Consider the following 22,086-nt stretch of genomic DNA (forward strand, 5'->3'; position numbering starts at 1 on the left):
AAAAAAACAAATGAGCGGTCACGGTCGTCAAGGAATTGATTCCACAGCATTCGATTCTTTATTGACGATGTCAAATTCTACAATAAAATTAGTCTTGATTTTTAAAAGATTTAATATTTTGGTCAGCCGAAAAGTCTAATACAAATGTCGTACGGGACGTATTTTCCGGTCCTCCAACTAATCAGGCACTCGGCTGCGCCATCGTGCCCGAAACCAGTTGTCGTGCCGGAAAATTCACATCCCGTACTCTAATGTAAATAACTATTATACACCGGCTTGGTGACTTTCAGTTTCTTCTTTCTCAAAGGTAAAATTAGAAATGTGTCTTGGCGAAATTTCAAAAATGAATTTTAGAAAGTTATGTTGGGAACATAGGACTTAGTATTACTCTGTCGTCGCTTTTTGGAAAGATAATACAATTGGGAAAATGAGACAATGGGGCGAACTTGACTCTCGTATTACTTCAACAGAACGAGTGTTGGAATATGCTAATCTGACTCCAGAAATAGACGAGGGAAGAGTTTCACCTCCAAACTCTTGGCCCAAGGGAGGAAAAATTATCTTCCATGAAGTGTCGCTGTGCTACACTCCTGACACTCCCCCTGTTCTCGATGGAGTGTCTTTTGAGATTCGCTCCGGTGAAAGAATCGGAATTGTTGGTAGAACAGGTGCTGGAAAATCTTCTCTGGTTTCTGTCTTGTTCCGCCTCTTCGACTTCGAAGGAGAAGTTATCATCGACGACGCCAACACCAAAAACATATCTCTCAACACTCTCCGTTCAAATATATCGATCATTCCTCAAGATCCGGTTCTATTCTTGGGCACGCTTCGCAAAAACTTAGATCCTTTCGGTGAACTCACCGATTCACAGATCTGGACCGCTCTGGAGGAAGTCCAACTGAAAGAAGCGATTGCTAGATTGCCATCAGGTCTGGACAGTCCTGTTCTCGAAGGCGGTTCTAACTTCAGCATGGGACAAAGACAGTTGTTGTGTTTGGTCCGAACGATTCTTCGAGACGCCAGAATTATCGTTTTGGACGAAGCCACAGCCAACGTCGACTTGAGAACCGACGAATCGATACAAACCACCATCAGGAGAAGGTTTCAAGGTTGTACAGTGTTGACAATAGCGCATCGGCTGAATACTGTTATGGATTCCGATAGGATTTTGGTCATGGACGCTGGACGCGTTGCTGCATTTGGCAGGCCTCAAGATTTGATGAATGTATCTAGCGCATTTCAAGATTTATAAAATTAAATTTGTTAACAAAGGAAATAAAGGAACTTTATTGATTAATTGATTGCACCATTTGGTTTTATCTTGGCCTTCTTCCACCTCTTGCATACTGAAATCTGATCCACCTTCGAAAACGGCACTGTTGTGGTGTTCTAAGAACATAGTTGCTTCTATACGAGTGAAGATTTGACTGTTCCTTTTGGATGTCTTCTAGTTTCGTCTTTCAAAATTCTAGTCTTCAAAAATTTACTATTCCGTTACTTGCATCTTCTCCTTTTTCTTCTTCGTCTTATTTCGACAAGAAGAGGCATCTCACCCCTTGTGTTGCCTTTGTTATTGTGTTATATTTTTTGGTCTTTCGTCCTCCTAGGTAGTCGTACTGCATTGCCTGTTCTACAGATTTTCGACCTATCTCTCTCTAACTTACATACATCTCCTTGATTTTTTGCTTATGAAGTTATGACCATCGATTTTGTTTCACTTGTTGAGATAACAATCACATGATCACGTTCGAGACAAGATTTTTTAAATACCTACTATGTATTTTTAATCAAAAATTTTCACCCATCTTCCCAAAAGAAGCGATTTTTTTAGCTAACTCATTATAAAAACAGCTGTTTTATTTCTCAAAACCACCCCAGGATCATTCAGTCTGAAAAGTCTGGTCTAGGTATTGGTGATTGAATTAACAAATGAAATAAAAATCATGTTTTCACTGTGAAGACGGGTAGAAAAATGAAGGGATGGGTACGGTGAGGGGGGGGTGCGGTGGTAGGTACTGAGAGGTTGATACTGACCCAGCATTCCCCTTATCTGTGATATGAGACATACCACGATGTGATGATGTGGGGAAACCTCTGAAAAAAATTCACAGATCTCGCAATCCTTGCAACCATCGGAGGGTGTTGAAAACAAACACGATATACATTGTATGATGAACACTGTTTATTACAATTTTAAAAATAGCAACACCAAATACAAAAAAACAATGGAAAAATGTTGCTTACTTGATGGCTAAACGAATCAAGGAAGCGAATACAGGGTGTCTCAAAAATGGCGCCCAATCTCCTAAGGGTCTTAAAAATTGAAGTCTGGTAAGGTAAATCTCAATATAAAATTTGATCGGACCAACAGATTTTGTATAACTTGCTCTTAAATATGATGATTTCAAAGAGATGTATCTCCTGTATTACCAAATTTTACAGCTGAATTATAAATTACTTTACAATTTTACTTTTTCCAAGACCCCTTTGGCTAGTGAAACAACACAGAAGTCCTTCTTTTTAGAGTAATGACCTACCAAAATACGCTAAAAGAACAGTGGCAACATTGACCTCCAAAGAGAATTGGTTTGGTTGATTGTGCATACAAACCGATGTTGCCAAATTTGCTTATTTTAAAATGTCTATAACTTGGAAACTAGCCAAAGGAAAAAAAAATTACAACGAAATTGAACTCAACTCTTCAAATAGTTTAACCCCTCAAGAGATTGGGCGCCATTTTTGAGACACCTGTATACAGTGCGTTCGTAAAGTTCGGAATAAATTCGATTAAACTGTAAGTATTAATTTTTAGAAAAAGTGCATATTCTTCAGTACTTTACTTACGTTGACATCTTTTCATCTTCTAATTATAACGTCATCAATAATTTTTAAAATGACAACCCCCGCTTTTATCTTCTTTTTCTGATAGGCCTTCGTACTAGCTAAACGATGAGTGAAAAAAATTGATAACTTACATAACAATTCTTGTGAAAAAATGACAAATTGTATGTCAAAAATTTAATTTAATTTTTAATTTATTGTATTTTAAAATAGCTGATCTCAAATAGTAAACGTTTAAACTCAGCAAAAATTTTAATTTAAATTACCATTGTGATTATCATTAATCGGCAAATGTTATTTTTAGGTGGAAAACGCAAACAGTTTCATCTTTTCATTTAATTCATGTTAAAAAGTCGAATCAATGGCTGCACAATGAAAATCGCATTTGCAGGTAACTTTGAGATCTCCTAATTTGTTTTTAGAATTTGCGTCTCTGATAGGTCTATTATTATTGTATTCAAGTTGGAATCGTTTATGGCTATCTATATATTAAAGCACTCGTGGTTTTAATAGATCTTTGGAAAATTTTGTTTTTAAAAATTGGTATCTATGGCAAAACTATCAATATGGCTGTCACATATCAATTTCAACATTGTTGTTAACTGAAGTTTTTAATTTTTAATGATTTTATTATGTACGTTTGTTGCTAGTAATTTATCTTCTTGCTGGCATTTTATGAAGTGCTTCAATTCAAGAAATCTTATGCATAATTGAAAAACTTAGTTGCATAGACGTTTTTACTTCCTTAAATGGTAAAATAGGAATATGCTAAATTTAGACGTGGAATCAAAATTTTCTTATTGCGTGCGGTTCCAGTTAAAACTTAGCAATCAATAGCATTACGATGCATAAACTTGATGCGCATTCTTGTTCCATTGACTAATGCTTCCTTTGTATTTAAGTTAATTGCATCGTTTTACCGATCAGAATCTTTATTAATAATAATAGTATATTTAATAATAAACACATGCGGTTTACAATCGATCATTGATAAATGTAGGATTTGCGGAACTGAAGGGGAAACCATTGAACACATCATTTCTTCTTGCACCGTTTTGGCTCAAAGCGAATATAAAAAAACGTCATGATATATTTGCAAAAATTATACACATCGTTTCTTTAAATTGTTGAGACAAAAACATTTTGTGAATATCTGGTCCATTAAAAATTCCGGCTTCAATTTTTGCCTTTGAGAAATGCGGGAATAGCACTGGCAAATATTGCATTGTTGTGCTATTCTTGTCTAAAGCTTTTATAAATTGCTTTATAAGGCCTAATTTAATATGTAGAGGAGCCATAAGAATTTTGTGAGTTTCGACCAGAGATTTATTTTTAACATTATTTTTACCTTGAACAAAGGATTTTCTTAAAGCCCAATTTTTTTTCTTGTAACGTTCCAAGTCTGTTCCATAAGCAAATAAAACAAGAATACTTCGTATACCCTCCATGCAGCCCTTTTGAGAAACTAATCATTTTAAAGTCTCCGCACACTACCCACTTATATTTGTCATAGTTTATACATTTTAAGAGAAACTTCACGTTGTCATATTTTTTTTTTTTTAATGTTTTGAATGGCCAACAGGTATTGAAGGATGTTGATGTCAATAAACAAACGCCAATCGTCGGGACGGTGCTCTAGGTCCATTTCTGCAAACAGATTGCCCACATTGTTGCAAAAGCATAAATCGTTTTTTCATGAGGAATGCTGTGAGAACCTGTCATGTCGCTTTCTGCTAGAAGTAATTTTGCAGCTTTTGTCAAGCAGATTCCATTCTTTTAATCGTGATGTTAAACTTTCTGCGTTACATTTTGTCAATCCTAAATATCTAATTAATTAATTAAACATTTTTTTTGTTGCACAGTGTTACTTATTTATTACAATTATCTAAATCTTTCCTTCTTGACTTCTACGCCGCTCATTCAACTATTTTCCAAATCTGACTATTGGAAAGCAGCCTGGCAAGACGCAGATATTTTCAATAAAAATCTAATTGAGGATCCTACAAAACAAATTCCGTGATTTTAGAACCGGTCATGGCAAATGCAATAATCTGCTGTTTCACTGGAACATTCGTGAAAACCCTTCTTGTGAATGCGGTGCAGAAAAAGAAACCATCCAACACATTGTGGAAGAATGTCCCCTTATTAAATTCCAGCAAGGTTTCTCCAAACTCCATCTGCTTACCGAAGACGCCCTAAATTGGTTACAACTAATTATAAACATATAATTTACCATAATTATTTTGTGAATTTCGAATTTTAATTGTATTTCTCTTCATACGTATACAGGTCCCGATATAACCTTCCAAAAGAAATCCAGTAATAGGTGACGATGAGTAGAACTCATACACAAAAAATGTTTTAAATAAAAGTCTTTTCGTTTTCGAGATAAAAATAATTGAAAATTTGGTCAAACAGGAGCACTGAATTACCGACTCTATACAATAATAAAATCAGCATCAAGAATTAAACAGAATTAAAATGAAACAAACAGAATTAACATAAAACAAACATAATTAAAATGAAACAAATAGAATTAAAAATAAAGCAAACAGAATTAAAATGAAACAAACAGAATAAAAATGAAACAAATTAACATTATTTTGAAACCTAAATTGAGCTTGAAACGCTGTTACGTAATTGTCATGTCAACAAACTAAATTCCATTGATCTGTTACTTCTAAAAATTGTTCTACATTGGTTTGATTCCCCAAAACCGTTCTAATTAATAATTTCTTCGTAATTTTCATTCTCTCTCTCTCACTCACACCTCTGATTTCTACGACTACCTGGCTTTACCGTTACCGTGTTGTCCGTGCTTTCTAGCGACTCCCTTTCTACTTTGCTTTGTTACGTTTCTAACTAAAAGTGCAAACGATTCTAGTTATTTTCTACGATAAAGCGCTCTGTTTCTAATTTGCAATTTTCGCCCTTTAATTACAAATATGCCACAAATTTGAAAATGCTAAAAAAAGGTAAATTAAGCTAATGAACATTGATTTGGTGGTTCCCTCAATTTGAAACCTGCCAACATCAAATTCATCAATTCAATTATCCCCTGATTTTAACTGGACTCCCCAAACTGTCGAACGAGTAAATTTTGCAATGTTTCTTTTCCCCTGAACACTTGTTCCCCTTGGGCTATGTTTTGCCCCGGACGCGTACCTGCATTTTCAAAGAAGGGTTGGCAGATTTCACTTGAGGAGTGTGGTGCCACTCTTGTGGACAAAGCAACAATAAAATTTACAACTGACCAGCATTTCCGTCGCAAATGAACGGTATTTGCGTTGAAATAATTTTAAAATTAAAATTCTTAATTTATCGAAGCTATTCGGACCGTTACAATATCTTTATTTTGGAAGACTTATCTGTTAGAATTGCAAGCTTGATCAGCACTTCTTGAGCCTTTGAGCGTAGTTACATCATTTTGAGAGCGGAACGGAAGTCTGCAATTAATACATAGTATCACTATTCAAAATAATACAAAAATAGCCCAGTCGCCATTCAACCACAAGAAAAATCCGTTCTAAAACAATACGATTTTTGCGAAAATCAAAATCTGTTTGATGTAGACACTTGTTTTCGCATTATATTGTTGGTCCCTAAAACCCAAACGTTAATCACGTTAAGACCATAAAAAAATAAATTACCATTCGTTTTGGTGAACGTGGATAACCCATAACACAACACTTATTACTGACGGTAGTAATTTGTTTAAAGAGACGTAATTGAATTCAAACGGAACATACAATGAGAACAGAGAAAAACCAATTGAAACTATTTTTAAAACAAAGAGAATAAATGTTTAAAGAGATAACTGGTGAATTGGGACTTGAAAAGCAAGATACAATTATTGACAGTTAGTGACACTTCAAAATTTTCAAAGGTGACTGTTTTGTTTATCCCCAGATTGAGGTTATTGTGCGACAAGGATAGATATATAAAATCACTAATGACGCTACCTTAACACGTTGTGTGTTGATTTAGTGACCTTAGGTTTACTTGTTTACGTAATTTATTTAAATTAAATTCACTGTTACTTGATTTGCAGGAGTATCAACATAGCCTTATCATTGAATATATTTAAAACTAAACAAATATGTAACCTTTTTTAAGTGAATTAGAATTTGCGTTCTGTCTACATTTTACATTTTACAAAAATAAACAAAAAGTTATCAAGGATCACAGATAATTTTTAAGTCACAGTACTACCAAAACATGGGAAACGACAAGAACAATGTTGAAGCAAACAAAACCAAAAGACATCCAAAAGAGACAGCAAATTTTTTCTCAAATTTATTCTTCCTGTAAGTCTTGAAAATTTGTTTTCCCAAATTTGTCACACTGCTCTTCAGTTGGGAACTACCAATAATCTTCAAAGGTTGGATGAAAGAGTTCACCGAAGATGATCTCTATCCGACAGTCGAAGACCAAGACTCGCAACTGTTGGGAAACCAACTGGAACGAGTTTGGCAAGAGGAAATAAAATCCAAACACGACCCGTCTTTAATTCGTGTTGTGGCAAAAGTATTTGGACCGAAAATTTTGTTCTACAGCCTCTTGCTTGCTCCCTTCGATTTAGTACTCACGTAAGGCGGCAATCGCAAAAATGCCATGAAGACTAAGATTCACACCTCCAGGTTGCTCCATCCCCTGTTCTTGCAAAAGCTACTGGACTATTACACTCCTGGCCAGGCTGACATAACCCAGAGACAAGCCTTTGGTTACGCCGCAGCCATCGTAGGTTTATCTGTTCTCTTCGTTATTTTCAACCAACTCACGTTCTTGGAATGTTGTCTCTTGGGAATGAAAGTTCGAGTGGCTTGTTCTTCACTCATCTACAGGAAATGTCTACAAATGAAAAAAACCACCTTCCAGAGAGTGACCACAGGAAAAATCGTTAGTTTGTTGTCCAATGATGTCTACCGCTTAGACTATATGTTCAATCATATCCATTACATGTGGATGGGTCCTATCAAGACCATTCTATGTGGATTTTATCTGTACTATGTGTTTGGTTACACCGCTCTGGTGGGAATCGGTATTGTAATAGTTTATTTTTTGGTTCTGTGTAAGTTCTCTTGTCGCTTCTTTCGTCTTCTACTTCTATTGAAATATATTGTAGTGTATTTGGTCAAAAAAAAGAAAGCCACCAGACAACTTATGGCAACAAAAACCGATTACAGAATCCGATTGATGAATGATATAGTCTGGGGAATCAAAGTTATCAAGACGTATACCTGGGAAAAACCATTTAGTGAATTAGTACACAACACTAGAAGGTTTTCACTTCAGTTATTATATTTTTTTCTGTTTCATTGTCAACTCTTTAATATTAATTTTGTAGATTAGAAATTGACCAGACAACGATATTGAATTTGACGCGCATTACTACCAACATGGTCAAACTATACATCTCTAAACTTTGTGTTTTTTCCTGCATCCTGGTCGCTGTTATCGCGTGTGAACCACTAACACCACAGTATGTCTTTGCCTTAACGAACATTTACGAAAATTTGACACAAACAGCAAATACACGTTTGAATGCAGCGTTGACGAAGCTTTCGGATGCTAAAGTTTCTATTGAAAGAATTACAACATTTTTGCTCGTAGATTGTGAAAGGATAGATAGGTCGAACACGAAGGGAGACATTGTTGGTGGCGGTACAATTTTCAAAATGTCAAACCATCTGCAGAAACCTTCCGGAATCTGCATAAAGAAAGCACACTTTAAGTGGGATCGTTCGTTGGACGAAATTACTTTGAATGACATTAACTTCAGCGCACTCGTTGGAGAAAGTGTTGCTGTTGTCGGTCCAGCTGGCAGTGGAAAATCAACTCTGCTTCAAGTTATACTCGATGAGATTGCTTTGGTCGAAGGAAGTGTTGAAGTTTGCGGTACCATCGCGTACGCGGCTCAAGAACCGTGGATATTCACAGGAAGTGTCAAGCAGAATATCTTGTTTGGGAAAGAACTAGACGAGGAGAAGTACTCAAGAGTGATAAAAGTGTGCGCTCTGGAGTACGACCTCTCCCTTTTTCCTTACGGTGATAACACCTTAGTCGGAGAGAGAGGAGTCATGTTGAGTGGAGGCCAAAAAGCTAGAATCAATCTAGCTAGAGCTGTGTACACCGATGCAGACATCTATCTTCTAGATGACCCTCTATCCGCAGTTGACCCTCACGTAGCTCAACAAATCTTCCAAGAGTGCATCCAAGAGTACTTGAGACACAAATGCGTGGTCTTGGTGACTCACCAACTTCAATTTCTTCAAAACGTGAGCAAAATATATCTACTAGAAACGAAGAAGCCAATCACTTTGACGAGATTTGATGAATTGTATAAGGCGAAGAGTCAGATTTTTGGCAACAGTACCAAATCTTCACAAGGCGCGAAAGAGACGTCAGTGGAAACCGGTAAAGTGCCATTTGAGGTCAAAGAACATAGAGCTCATGGTACCGGTGCAAATAATTACAAAAATTTTTGGCTTGCTGGGCGCAACTGGATGATGTCCAGTTCGGTACTTCTCTTGTTCTTGCTGACTCAAGCGTTGAGCTGTCTGATTTATTACTTCATAACTTTCTGGGTTAACGCAGAACAATCGAAGAAGTCGTCTTTATTGTCAGAAGAATCGTTACGGTACTATTTGTACATCTATGCTGCTCTTATGGTGATTCTACTCGTCGGAAGTCATCTAAGTTCTTGGATATACGTGAAGTATTGCAGGAAGATATCGACAAACTTACACGATTCTATGCTGAACGGTATTCTTCACAGCGGAATTAAATTCTTCAACGATCACACCTCCGGAAGAATTCTAAATCGGTTTTCTACAGACTTGGCTCACATTGATGATCAGATTCCATTTGGACTTTCAGAAGTATTAACCCACTCACTCATCATCATAGGAATGACTATAATAATATCAATTTTGAATTATTGGATGATAATACCAGCGCTACTCTTCTATATTCTCTTTTTTAGTCTTGTAGTCATCTATGAACCTGCCAACATTAGCCTGAGAAGGACAGAAGGAGTAGGTAAGACGTCAGCCTCGATTTTAACTGAGAATTGATCACTTGGTGTGTTAACAGCAAGAAGTCCTATTTTTACTCACGTGACTTCCACCTTGGAAGGTCTAACTACCATCAGAGCCGCAAAAGCTGAAGAAATCATGCAGCAAGAATTCGACACACGCCAAAATCTGCACACCTCCGTTTTTTACTTGATAAGGGCTGTATTCTCCTGTTTTTCATTTTGGACCGATGTAATTTGCATTTTATACACCGCCTTGGTGACTTTTAGTTTCTTCTTTCTCAAAGGTAAAAAGAAAATGTGTCTTGCCAAAATTTCAAAAATTGAATTTTAGAAAGTTATGTTGGGAACATAGGACTTAGTATTACTCTGTCGTCGCTTTTTGGAAAGATAATCCAAGTAGGAATGAGACACTGGGGCGAACTTGACTCTCGTATTACTTCAACAGAACGAGTGTTGGAATATGCTAATCTGGCTCCAGAACTGGACGAAGGAAGAGTTTCACCTCCAAACGCTTGGTCCAAGAAAGGAAAAATCATCTTCGAAGACGTATCGCTGCGCTACACTCCTGACACTCCCCCTGTTCTCGATGGAGTGTCTTTTGAGATTCGCTCCGGTGAAAGAATCGGAATTGTTGGTAGAACAGGTGCTGGAAAATCTTCTCTGGTTTCTGTCTTGTTCCGCCTCTTCGACTTCGAAGGCAAAGTTATCATCGACGACATCAACACCAAAACCGTATCGCTCAACACTCTGCGTTCAAACATCTCGATCATTCCTCAAGATCCGGTTTTGTTCTTGGGCACGCTTCGCAAAAACTTAGATCCTTTCGGTGAACTCGCCGATTCGCAGATCTGGACCGCTCTGGAGGAAGTCCAACTGAAAGAAGAGATTGCTAGGTTGCCGTCAGGTCTGGACAGTCCTGTTCGCGAAGGCGGTTCTAACTTCAGCATGGGACAAAGACAGTTGTTGTGTTTGGTCCGAACGATTCTTCGAGACGCCAAAATTATCGTTTTGGACGAAGCCACAGCCAACGTCGACTTGAGAACCGACGAATTGATACAAACCACCATCAGGAGAAGGTTTCAAGGTTGTACAGTGTTGACAATAGCTCATCGGCTGAATACTGTTATGGATTCCGACAGGATTTTGGTCATGGACGCTGGACGCGTTGCTGCATTTGGCAGGCCTCAAGACTTGATGAATGAGTCTAGCGCATTTCAAGATTTATAAAATTATATTTGTTAACAAAGGAAATAAAGGAACTTGATTTTTGTTGAATAATTGATTGCAACATTTGGTTTTATCTTGGCCTTCTTTCTCCTCTTCCATAGTGAAATCTGACCCACCTTCGAAAACGACACTGTTGTGGTATTCTTAGAACATAGTTGCCTCTATGTGAGTGAAGATTTGACTGTTCCTTTTACATGTCTTCTAGTTTCGTCTTTCAAAATTCTAGTCTTCTAGAACTTACTATTCCGTTACTTGTATCTTCTCCTTCTTCTTCTTCGTCTTATTTATTATTATATTATTTTATTATTATATTTCTTTGTTCTTTGTGCTCCTAGGTAGTCGTACTCCATTGCCTGTTCTACAGATTTTCCAGCTATCTCTAACTTACATACTTTTCCTTGATTTTTTGCTTATGAAGTTATGACCATCGATTTTGTTTTACTTGTTGAGATAATAATCACATGATCACATTCTAGATAAGATTTTTTAAATACCAACTATTTTTAATCAAACATTTTCACCAATCTCCCCAACAGAAGAGATTTTTTTTAGCTAACTCATTAAATGGGGAAAATGGGCTATTCTCCTCTCATCAATTTGGCTTTCGTAAGGGTCGCACAACGGAACAGGCCATTCTCAATCACATTGAACATATAATCATTTCCATCGAAAAAAATAAGTCATATATCGCATCATTCTTGGATCTAACAAAAGCATTTGACTGTGTCTCTCACAATATATTACTGAAGGAACTTGAATGTTACAATTTTCATAAAAATAGTATAAACCTTATTACCTCATATTTACTCAATAGATGTCAATATGTCTCTGTTAACAACCAAATATCAAATAAACAGACAATAAAACATGGCATCCCCCAGGGATCCATACTAGGGCCGCTTCTTTTTTTAATATATATAAATGATTTCCCAGCCACCTTTAGTGATACTGATGTAACACTCTACGCAGACGACACCACCTTGGGTATTTCGGGTGCAGAGCATAAAACCCTGTTTACTAAAATTAAAAAAGCACAGTCGCTGGCGGCTACCTGGTTTAACAGCAACCTGCTACGTTTAAATACCACCAAAACAGAAACAGTATTATTCACTTTAAAAAAAGTAAGGGCCACGACAGACTGTATTAGTAACACCACCAAGTTCCTGGGAGTGCATCTAGACAGCACACTAACCTGGCAAAACCACGGATCTTATCTAGCTAGCAAAATATCAAAAAACATATATATACTTCGTCGCCTGAGTGAAACGGTTACGAAAGTCATCCTGAGGATCGCCTATTTTTCTTTGATCAACTCTCATCTTAACTATGGGTTATTAATATGGGGCCACTCACCAATTAGCAAACAACTCTTTGCATACCAAAGGAAAGCAATTAGAATTGTAGGTGGATTAAGATACAGAGACGATTGTAGAGATACCTTTAAAAAGTTGCAAATCTTAACATTGCCAAGTTTATATATATTCAGATCATTGATATATATTTGCGAAAACATAAAAAAATATAAATTTTTGAAAGAATTTCATATATACAGCACTAGATCTAATAATCTGGCGATCCCTTCACACAGATTAACTAAATGTCGGACTTCCTCAAACTACTATGCCATTAGATTCTACAATACATTGCCTGTTGAATTTCGTGATCTGCAAAATAAACAATGTAGAACACTGCTGAAAAGCTATTTAATTTCTAGAGCCTACTATACACTACAAGAATTTTTTGAGGACAGTTTCTTAGAATTAAAGCTCATAGGCACATAGGCAATTATACATACATTTATATATATATAGGTATCATACTTTTTTTGTGACAAGTGTAAATACAGGTTTTGTATAGTGACACGAATAAAGATTTATTTATTTATTTATTTATTATTTATAAAAACAGCTGCTGTATTTTCTCAAAACTACTCCAAAATCATTCAGTCTGGAAAGTCAAGTCTAGGTATTCGTGATTGAATTAACAAATGAAACAAAAATCATGTTTTCACTGTGAAGACGGACAGAAAGATAAAATGAAAAAAAAGTGTGATAGGACAGGATACATCTTTCATTCCCCTCCGAATGGGGGCGGGCTGCTGAGGCTTTCCAAAGCCTTTTCAACCACACTGACGGGAAGATTCGGAATGGGTACGGTGAGGATGGGTGCGGAAGGAAGGTGGAAGGTACTGACAGGTTGATACTGACCCAGCATTCGCCTCATCTGTGATAAGAGACATACCATGATGTGATGGTGTGGAGAAACCTCTGAAAAAACCCACACGTGGTCAGGCAGCACCGGGGTTAGAACCCGGGACCTCCCGTGTGTAAAGTGGCGCGGTAGGCCCTTGGCCACGATGCTAGGTGAACAGTCTCGGCTGGCGTCACCTATTTATTTAGAAAGTTAGGCCAAGACGCGGCACCAACTTTGGTTGGCCAATGAAGGTAATGAGTTCCCAGAACAAAACCAAGACGCGAACGTCGCCCGGTCTCACTAGTTTAATTTTTCCCAAAGAACATGAATAGATTAATCGAACCTTTTAAAAGAAACCGTTTTCGAACATTTTCATTTTCTGGCCCTTTCTTTTCGTGCAACGCTGTTGTCTCTTGCTTTAAGTGTTACAAATGTAGATACATATATTATTATCAAATTCTCTGTACCATATATTTTAGGGAAGGGATGGTTTCTGAGATGTCGATAACTAAAAGTGAAACAGAATGGCAGTAAAATTCAATTTTTAACATTGAAATTAACACAAGAAATTCTTGCATCTGCTTGTTGATTGCGCTTTAACCTTTCTGACTAAATCAAGCCGACTCGGTAAAGATGATAACTGTTAAAAATCCATGATGTAGAACTGTATCTTGGCAGCAAATAGGTTTTCCTTCTTTCACAATTCGTCTCTGGCGCGCCGCGTGATTCTGCAACAAGGACATCTTGACTTGTTTTCGTATTTTCCCATTCGCTGACAGTTTTGGACGCGCTTCTACATATGCCAGGTCATTTGGAGTTTCTTATCCAAGCAGTTGGAACATATTTTTTATGGTAAGCTTTACCATTCAAAAGATAACCAATTCTATATTTCCATTGGCTTATTGCGTTAAAACGAGGTCATTAATAACGCAACGCCATAACGATTAACATAAAAAACATTACAAACGTAAAGAAAAATTTATTTTTTTGTTTTGCTTGGTAAGTAACGTCCGTTAAAGTTTTCACATATTGACGTCACATTGAGAGCAAAAAAAATCAAAAAGGAAAAGATGATATCTAAATAATTTACCTCCAAAACGCAATTTATTGTCTCATAAGTGAAGGCTTTATGCGTGTGAGAAATACGAAATACGTAATTCTAACTGCGTTACACCCTTGACTGTTCTGTGAGTTTTGCCTTGTTTTAAATTTGTTCCTTTCAAGACTGCATCCTCACTGGACCTGTTACAGACGAGAAACTCATTCTTTAGAAGCTGTTTAAAAAAATGCAGAAACCCGAAAAAACTCAACTCAAAAGAAAAATCCATCCGAAGGACAGAGCAAATTGTCTGTCACATTTCTTGTTTTGGTAATTTTTTTTTTCGAGAATCTTCCTTTGACCTGATCAAAACTTTCAGTTGGCAGTTACCAATAATCATAAAATATTACAAGAACGACTTCACCGAAGAAAATCTTTATTCAAATCTCGCCGAACACAGTTCAGAAGACCTGGGAAATGAACTGGAGGAAAAATGGCACGAAGAAGAGAAGTCTTGCAAAAGACCCTCTCTATTTAGGGTACTGTACGGCATGTTTGGTAGAAAATACATCGCTTACGGTGTTTTAATGCTGCTACTGGAGCTTGCTACCACGTACGCATGCATCTCGATATTTCGCGAAAGAAAATATTTCCTATTTTAGATTTTTGACACCCCTATGTTTGAAACAATTTCTAAAATATTTCGATCCGCAAGAGAAAAGCATCACAAAACAAGAGGCATGTATGACTGCTTTTGCAATTGTACTGCTGAATCTTCTTCGAGTCTTGTACACTCACCAGTTGTATTTGGAATTCACTTCTTTGGGAATAAAAGTTCAGATAGCTTGTTCTTCCCTCGTGTACAGGAAGTACTTGAAACTGAAAAAAGAGACTTGTCAAAAATTCACTTTGGGTCAAATGGTTAATTTATTGTCCAATGACGTTGAGAGATTCCACGATGTGTTTGTCTTTTTTCATAACACCTGGATCGGTCCTCTCAAGATTGTATTGGGGTTATATTATTTGAACGTTGTTTTAGGTAAATCTGCCATGGTCGGATTTCTGATATTATTTCTGTTTATCTTTATACAAGGTTTGTGGTTCCTGATGGTTCAACTAAATTACACAATTTATTTTATTTTGTAATTTTCAGCTTATACGGTTAGGCACATGGCAAATCAGAAATTGAAAGTTGCTCGAAAAACTGACCACAGAATTCGTCTAATGGACGATATCATTTGTGGAATTCAAGTTATCAAAATGTATACTTGGGAAAAACCTTTTTCCAAGCTAGTTGAAATTTCTAGAAAGTGAGGACTTATCATTAATATTCTCGTTGATATTCTTACAAATTTGCATCACATTCGACATTCTTTTTCTTCATCTTTTTCTTTATTTCTCTTTTTCCTAAATTCTCTTTTATTATTCCATTCATTCAATTAATTACACAATTACACCATTCGTTTTAAATCAGTATTTGATTTATTTTTTAAAATACATTATGCTTTTTCTTATTTTCAGAACTGAAATCACACAATTGCTCAAACCTAATCTACTCCGGATCACTAATTTCTGTTTTTGTATCTATCTAGGCAAAATAGCAGTTTTCTTTTGTGTTTTAACAACTCTCTTAACTAAATTACCATTTACGGCCCAATATTTTTTTGCCTTGCTCAACTTCTACACTAGTTTGGCTCTTACAGTAACGAGACGAATGGCATACGCTTTCATTTTTTTCGCAGAAGCCAAAAGTTCTCTTCAAAGGATTGAAAAATTCTTGCTTTGCGAACATCAAGAATCTCAACATTTGAGCAACAAAGAAGAAACGTACAACAAAATTGTCGACAGCTCTTTGTCCTTGTTGCCTCGCCCATCAGGTTTTTGTATTAAACATGTTGTGGTAAAATTTGAAAAAAATGCAGTTTTAAACGATGTCAGCCTTGAAGCTTCTTCTGGAGAATTGGTGGGCATTGCAGGAGCAGACGGCAGCGGCAAATCAACACTCCTCCAAGTCATATTAAAAGAAATTGAGCCAACTAAAGGATTCGTGGATGTCGAAGGAGCAGTGTCTTATGCCGTGCAAGAAGCCTGGATTTTTTCGGCCAGTGTCAGACAAAATATCCTGTTTGGTGAAGAAATGGATTTAGAGAAGTACCAAAAAGTGATCAGAGTGTGCGCTTTGGAAGAGGATTTATCTCTTTTTCCTCACGGTGACCAAACACTAGTGGGGGAGAGAGGTGTGATGTTGAGTGGAGGTCAGAAAGCTAGAATCAGCTTGGCTAGAGCTGTTTACAGAGACGCCGACATCTACCTTCTAGATGATCCTCTGTCGGCGGTTGACGCTCACGTAGCTGAACACATTTTCAACGAATGCCTTTTAAATTATTTGAAAAACAAGAGTGTCGTGTTGGTCACCCATCAAGTCAAATACCTCTCGAAAGTCAATCAAGTGTATTTCATAGAAAATGGAAAACTGACAGCTGGTGAAACTCTAAATAAAGCTAATAAGTATGTAAATGATAATAACGCTGAAACCATTGCTTTGAAAAAATATGACGCAGTGTCAGAAGTCAAAGAGCACCGCAGCTCAGAAGCAACTTCTCCAAATCCGTACAAAAAATATTGTTTCGCGGGTCACTGGTTAATGTGTCTCTTCATCTTGCTCATGTTTGGTTTTGCTCAATTTATAAACAGCAGTACTGACTTCTTTGTCGCATTTTGGATTGACCTGACAGAAAATCCCAATCATTTTAGTTTTGAATGGAAAAAAATATTGTCACCTCAAAATTTCTTGACAACATATGCCTTTCTGACGGTGATTTTAGTGTTATCAGTTCACTTATTATCATTGTTCTATGTGAAATATTTCATAAACGTTTCGAACAAATTTCATAAAGCATTGTTCGATACAATTCTCAAGGTACCGATAAAATTTTTCAATGATCACTCTTCTGGACGCATTTTAAACAGATTTTCGAAAGATATGGTTTGCATCGATCAGAGGATTTCAGTATTTTTATTTGAGATCATAACCCTCGTATTCAACGTTATTGGAATTTTCGTCGTCATCTCTGTTTCGAATCTCTGGTTAACTTTCCCTGCGATAGCACTTATTATCCTTTTTTACATATTTGCACATCTATTCAAACCTATCAACAAGAATATCCGAAGAACAGAAGGAATCGGTGAGTTTCATTGCTTTTGACTATCTTTTATTACCTCTATACATTTTAGTAAAAAGTCCAGTACTGAATCATTTTGTAGCAACGGTACGCGGATTAACTACTATTAGAGCCCTTGATGCCCAAAAATGTTTGCAACAGGAATTTGACCATCACCAAGACGTCCACGCTTCTGCTTTTTACTTGTTAAAAGCAATGATTTATTCTTTTACTTTTTGGGTTGACATGATATGTGTAATATACATAGTGCTTATTATTTTCAGCTTTCTTCTCTTCGAAACTCGTAAGTTCGATCAACGTTGTCGATACCTAAAGAAGATTTTGTTTCTAGAATCTACTGCATCAAAGGTGGGTTTAGCCATCACCCAATCACTCGACTTGATAGGACTGGCTCAAGCAGCAATGAAAATGTGGAGTGACGTCGATGCTACAATGACTTCTGTAGAACGAGTTCTGGAATATACTGACCTCACTCCTGAAGAAGACAATGGAAATTTTGTGCCACAAGAAACGTGGCCTCAACAGGGAAACGTCGAATTCAAATCTGTGACTATGCAATATTCGCCGGAGAAACCGATGGTCCTCAACCAAGTATGTTTTACTGTCAAATCTGGAGAGAAACTGGGAATTGTTGGTAGAACTGGAGCTGGAAAGACTTCTCTCGTGTCTGCTCTGTTCCGTTTGTTTCACTTTGAAGGTACCATTCTTATCGACGGAGTAGATACAAAATCAGTACCTCTCCAAATCGTTCGTGCGAAGATCTCAATCATTCCTCAAGATCCAGTTTTGTTTATTGGATCGTTACGCAAGAATCTGGATCCGTTTGGCGAATACTCTGACTCTCAAATCTGGCAAGCTCTGGAAGAGGTCCAGATGAAGAATCTGATCGTTAGTCTTCCTTCTGGTCTGGAAACCGTGGTGATCGAAGGAGGAAACAACTTCAGCGTGGGGCAAAAGCAGTTGCTTTGTTTGGTTCGAGCCATTTTACGCAACGCTAAAATCATCGTGTTGGATGAAGCCACTGCTAGTATTGACTTGGAAACAGATGAGCTAATACAATTCACGATTAGAAGAAGATTCGAGGAATGCACGGTTTTGACCATAGCACATCGTTTAAATACCGTTATGGATTCGGACAAAATCTTGGTAATGGATTCTGGACGAGTCGCCGAATTTGGAGAGCCGCAGCAGCTTTTGCAAGATACAGATGGAATGTTTTACAGCTTGGTTACTCGAAATTCAAAGGAAGACCTAGGGAACATGTGAAAATAGAAGTATTATTTCGTTGATGTCTAGAAGGTCCTTTCGAAAATTTTCTGTGATTCTCTGGTACCGACCCACCTCTGCAACGCGCTCTATTGATAACATTTGGTTTTCATCCTATAGTAAGCACTGATAAGCTGACATTTAAACTAACGTCACCACTATAAAAACCTACAGCAAGAAAAACATATATCAATCTATACACGCATGGACGAATCCCTTTCTTTCAAAGATGTTATAACATTTTTTTCTCATTGTCACGACGTTTGTCACACAGACTTGTGCTTTTAGGTTTATTGTAATGAGTTCTAAATAAAACACGAGTGAAAAATGGAATCAAAAACTATCATTGCTTACGAAAGGTGTTAACGGTAGTTGGATTTCCCAATATAGCTACAACGAAAAGCAAAGAAAAATATGTTGCCAATAGACTTAATGCTTCGCTTCAAAGTTCAGTCAAAACTTGTTTTGGAATTGACTGAGTCAATTTATTGATATTATCCCGCAAGTAAATTACAGCAGAGTTTCTAAATCCTTGTGTTGCGCATTCCTTCACTCTGGTGTTCCTTAACTTGAGAAGGTAAATTCAATTCAATCAAATCCGGAAGAAAAAAAAAATATATAATTATATTAAGTACTTAACATTTTTGTTTTATAATACAAAAATTTCCGATAATAATGCGGAATCTGGAAAAGTGTCCCGAATGCTTGCAGCGTTTCCATGTTGAATGGCAAAGGAAATCCTCTCATAAAAAAATTTCTTTGATTTTGAAACGCCTGATTCCGCAATAAGTCGGTTTCCGATGACACTAATGAAATCGATGGCTTCTTTGCAGCAAGAGCCTAAGGTTTCAAAAGCTAAACCTTTAATACGTAATTTCTTATATGGCCAGACAATACAAAATTGCACAGTTTTGTTAAAGCTCTTAGTGGCTGCCAAAGATCTAATATCTTTCAAGTATTGTGGTCTCATGCCATCTAAACCTGGTGATGAGCCGGCAGGAAAGAAGCTGATAGCTTCTCGAACGTTTTGCTCATTGACTACACTAGTTGACACAGTATCTGTTGCCTCAGATTTTTTTGCCGTTTCCGAGTAATTTTTGTCCGCTCTTGCCGAAAATGCCTCTAGTTTTTTTCTATCCGCTCTAGTTTTTGAGTTACAAATAACCTATACTTTTGTTAGTTCAAGCAGATTTTTCTCTTTCAATCGTAAAGCTAACGATTCAGAGACTTATTTTGAGAGGTTCAAATCTCTTGCGAGATCATTGTTGCATTTCTGTTACATCCAACTGTACCCACGAAGGTCTGGACGGGTGCTTACACCCCCACCCTCATTTTTCGTAGAACTAGGTAGTATATAAGATGCAAAATTTGTAAATAGATGAGACTTAGACTTAGATAGAAGATTTATATTAGAAACCAGTAAGAGACAAATAAAGCGCTCAACAATAGTATATTAAGTATAAAGAACGGTAATGACAATGTACGGATCGAAGACAATTGTTTGGAGGAGGAGCTTGCGACGACTCCAATATTGTCTGAGATCCGTACATTGTCATTAACGTTCGTCATGCTTATGAGATTTTTTGCGCGATTGAATATTTATTACAAAACATTCCTAACTAGAATGCAATGCGATACGACGCCCTTCACATCGTGTTGCCACAATGTCGATTTTTGTATCGCGTTTCTAAGGCAATCTGCAAACAACTACCGCCATTGCAGTTTTTGTGCGCAATTATCGGCAGTTGTGTTGAAAAACAAGCAGTAAAATGAGTGATATTAGTGATTCTGAAAACGAAGTGAATATTGTAGAAGAAACTTTGAATGTGGGGTGCGTCACAAATAAAGAATTTTTGAAACTAACGACCTCAACGTGTAATTAAGAAGACAAGGAAAATTTGTGGTATTGAAATTTTGATAATACTAATGTCGCGGCAAGTTCGCTAATATTATTTCATTGCAGCGGCAAGGAATGCCGACCACAAGATCCGTGTGAGTTTCCAGAAAGTGCTAACATCTTGTCTTCAACTTCTGTCTACATAAATCAAGAATTTTCGAAACCAGCGAACTCAATATGAAATCAAGAAGACAAGGAAAATCCGGGGTATGAACATTTTGACAATTCTAATGTCGCGGCAAGTCTGTTACTAAAATTGTTTCATTGCAGCGGCGAAGTAGGCCGACTACAAGAGCCGTGTGAGTTTACAGAAAGTGCTAACATCTTGTCTTCAACTTCCGTCTACATAAATGAAGATTTTTCGAAACCAACGATCTCAATTTGTAATCAAGAAGACAAGGAAAATGCGGGGTATGAAAATTTTGACAATGCCAATGTCGCGGCAAGTTTGCTAATGCTATTTCATTGCAGCAGCAAGAAAAGCCGAGTACAAGAGCCGTGTGAGTTTCCAGAAGGTGCTAACATCTTGTCTTCAACTTCTGTCTACATAAATAAAGAATTATTTTCGAAACCAACAACCTCAATGTGTACCTAATCAAGAAGACAAGGAAAATCCGGAGTATGAACATTTTGACAATTCTAATGTCGCGGCAAGTCTGTTACTAAAATTGTTTCATTGCAGCGGCAAGGTAGGTCGACTACAAGAGCCGTGTGAGTTTCCAGAAAGTGCTAACATCTTGTCTTCAACTTCCGTCTACATAAATGAAGAATTTTCGAAACCAACGATCTCAATTTGTAATCAAGAAGACAAGGAAAATGCGGGGTATGAAAATTTTGACAATGCCAATGTCGCGGCAAGTTTGCTAATGCTATTTCATTGCAGCAGCAAGGAAAGCCGACTACAAGAGCCGTGTGAGTTTCCAGAAAGTGCCCCCACATCTTGTCTTCAACTTCTGTCTACATAAAAATTATTATAATAATCGATTAATTTTGAATAAACTTTACTTACCGTTCTAGAACACCAAAAATTACTTACTATCGAGTTTATCGTTAGCAACGAGTAAACAGAGCTTACCATCTTGGAAACAGACGTGGTAAACAACCAAATAGAGTACAATCGCGCAAAAAAGTAATTTTTTCTCTCGCAACAAGACAAGAATAAAGACATCCAGCACAAAACGTCCAATTCTGTCGCAACAACCCAACACAAAACAAAGGGGTTACAGTCCTAACAATCATCGAGCTCGTTTTGTGAAAATGGTTGAGGTGTTGATGGTGAATAGTCAAATTTAGAATCGTTTCTTGTTTCTTGTTTCTGAAAAATCTTTATCTACTGAAGTTTGTAAAATTTGCTCAGCAGTGAAAGGAATCGACGGAACTGAAACATCATCTGAATGTTGTG

General features: G+C 37.0%; 3 protein-coding genes and 1 long non-coding RNA gene across 5 annotated transcripts; all 4 read left to right on the plus strand.

Moving 5' to 3' along the window:
• The first annotated feature begins 179 nt into the window (after positions 1-179).
• On the plus strand, positions 180-1,285 carry LOC138128703 (probable multidrug resistance-associated protein lethal(2)03659). Its single transcript, XM_069044904.1, has 2 exons — positions 180-307; positions 355-1,285. Exon 2 carries the CDS (start codon positions 428-430, stop codon positions 1,250-1,252), a length of 825 nt encoding a protein of 274 aa, XP_068901005.1. The 5' UTR covers positions 180-307; positions 355-427; the 3' UTR covers positions 1,253-1,285.
• Positions 1,286-6,991: 5,706 nt separating this feature from the next.
• On the plus strand, positions 6,992-11,152 carry LOC138128705 (probable multidrug resistance-associated protein lethal(2)03659). The gene is made up of 7 exons (XM_069044905.1): positions 6,992-7,148; positions 7,197-7,430; positions 7,482-7,912; positions 7,967-8,123; positions 8,189-9,882; positions 9,937-10,164; positions 10,212-11,152. The coding sequence occupies exons 1-7, from the start codon at positions 7,060-7,062 to the stop codon at positions 11,105-11,107; spliced, it is 3,729 nt and encodes a 1,242-aa protein (XP_068901006.1). The 5' UTR covers positions 6,992-7,059; the 3' UTR covers positions 11,108-11,152.
• Positions 11,153-14,278: 3,126 nt separating this feature from the next.
• LOC138129579 (probable multidrug resistance-associated protein lethal(2)03659) lies at positions 14,279-19,427 on the plus strand. Its single transcript, XM_069045884.1, has 8 exons — positions 14,279-14,487; positions 14,552-14,669; positions 14,719-14,952; positions 15,002-15,432; positions 15,493-15,649; positions 15,861-17,524; positions 17,574-17,804; positions 17,853-19,427. The coding sequence occupies exons 2-8, from the start codon at positions 14,587-14,589 to the stop codon at positions 18,785-18,787; spliced, it is 3,735 nt and encodes a 1,244-aa protein (XP_068901985.1). The 5' UTR covers positions 14,279-14,487; positions 14,552-14,586; the 3' UTR covers positions 18,788-19,427.
• Positions 19,428-20,235: 808 nt separating this feature from the next.
• On the plus strand, positions 20,236-21,703 carry LOC138129804 (uncharacterized). 2 transcript variants are annotated; one of them, XR_011159392.1, is made up of 6 exons: positions 20,236-20,690; positions 20,751-20,891; positions 20,955-21,095; positions 21,156-21,303; positions 21,367-21,507; positions 21,571-21,703. It is a non-coding gene; the product is annotated as an uncharacterized lncRNA (long non-coding RNA). The 2 variants fall into 2 exon arrangements; XR_011159391.1 differs by having other exon boundaries at positions 21,159-21,303.
• The last annotated feature ends 383 nt before the right edge of the window (positions 21,704-22,086 follow it).

Source organism: Tenebrio molitor, chromosome 4 (genome assembly GCF_963966145.1).
Source record: "Tenebrio molitor chromosome 4, icTenMoli1.1, whole genome shotgun sequence".
Classification (NCBI taxonomy): Eukaryota; Metazoa; Arthropoda; class Insecta; order Coleoptera; family Tenebrionidae; genus Tenebrio; species Tenebrio molitor.

Excerpts from the sequence above, each read along its gene's own strand:
- LOC138128703 (XM_069044904.1), top strand. The coding sequence starts at position 428 with ATGAGACAATGGGGCGAACTTGACTCTCGTATTACTTCAACAGAACGA.
- LOC138128705 (XM_069044905.1), top strand. The coding sequence starts at position 7,060 with ATGGGAAACGACAAGAACAATGTTGAAGCAAACAAAACCAAAAGACAT. Across the intron at positions 7,431-7,481 it reads CCCTTCGATTTAGTACTCAC|GTTGCTCCATCCCCTGTTCT; the intron begins GTAAGGCGGCAA and ends TCACACCTCCAG. Across the intron at positions 9,883-9,936 it reads GAGAAGGACAGAAGGAGTAG|CAAGAAGTCCTATTTTTACT; the intron begins GTAAGACGTCAG and ends GTGTGTTAACAG.
- LOC138129579 (XM_069045884.1), top strand. The coding sequence starts at position 14,587 with ATGCAGAAACCCGAAAAAACTCAACTCAAAAGAAAAATCCATCCGAAG. Across the intron at positions 15,650-15,860 it reads CTAGTTGAAATTTCTAGAAA|AACTGAAATCACACAATTGC; the intron begins GTGAGGACTTAT and ends TCTTATTTTCAG. Across the intron at positions 17,805-17,852 it reads CTTTCTTCTCTTCGAAACTC|AATCTACTGCATCAAAGGTG; the intron begins GTAAGTTCGATC and ends TTTTGTTTCTAG.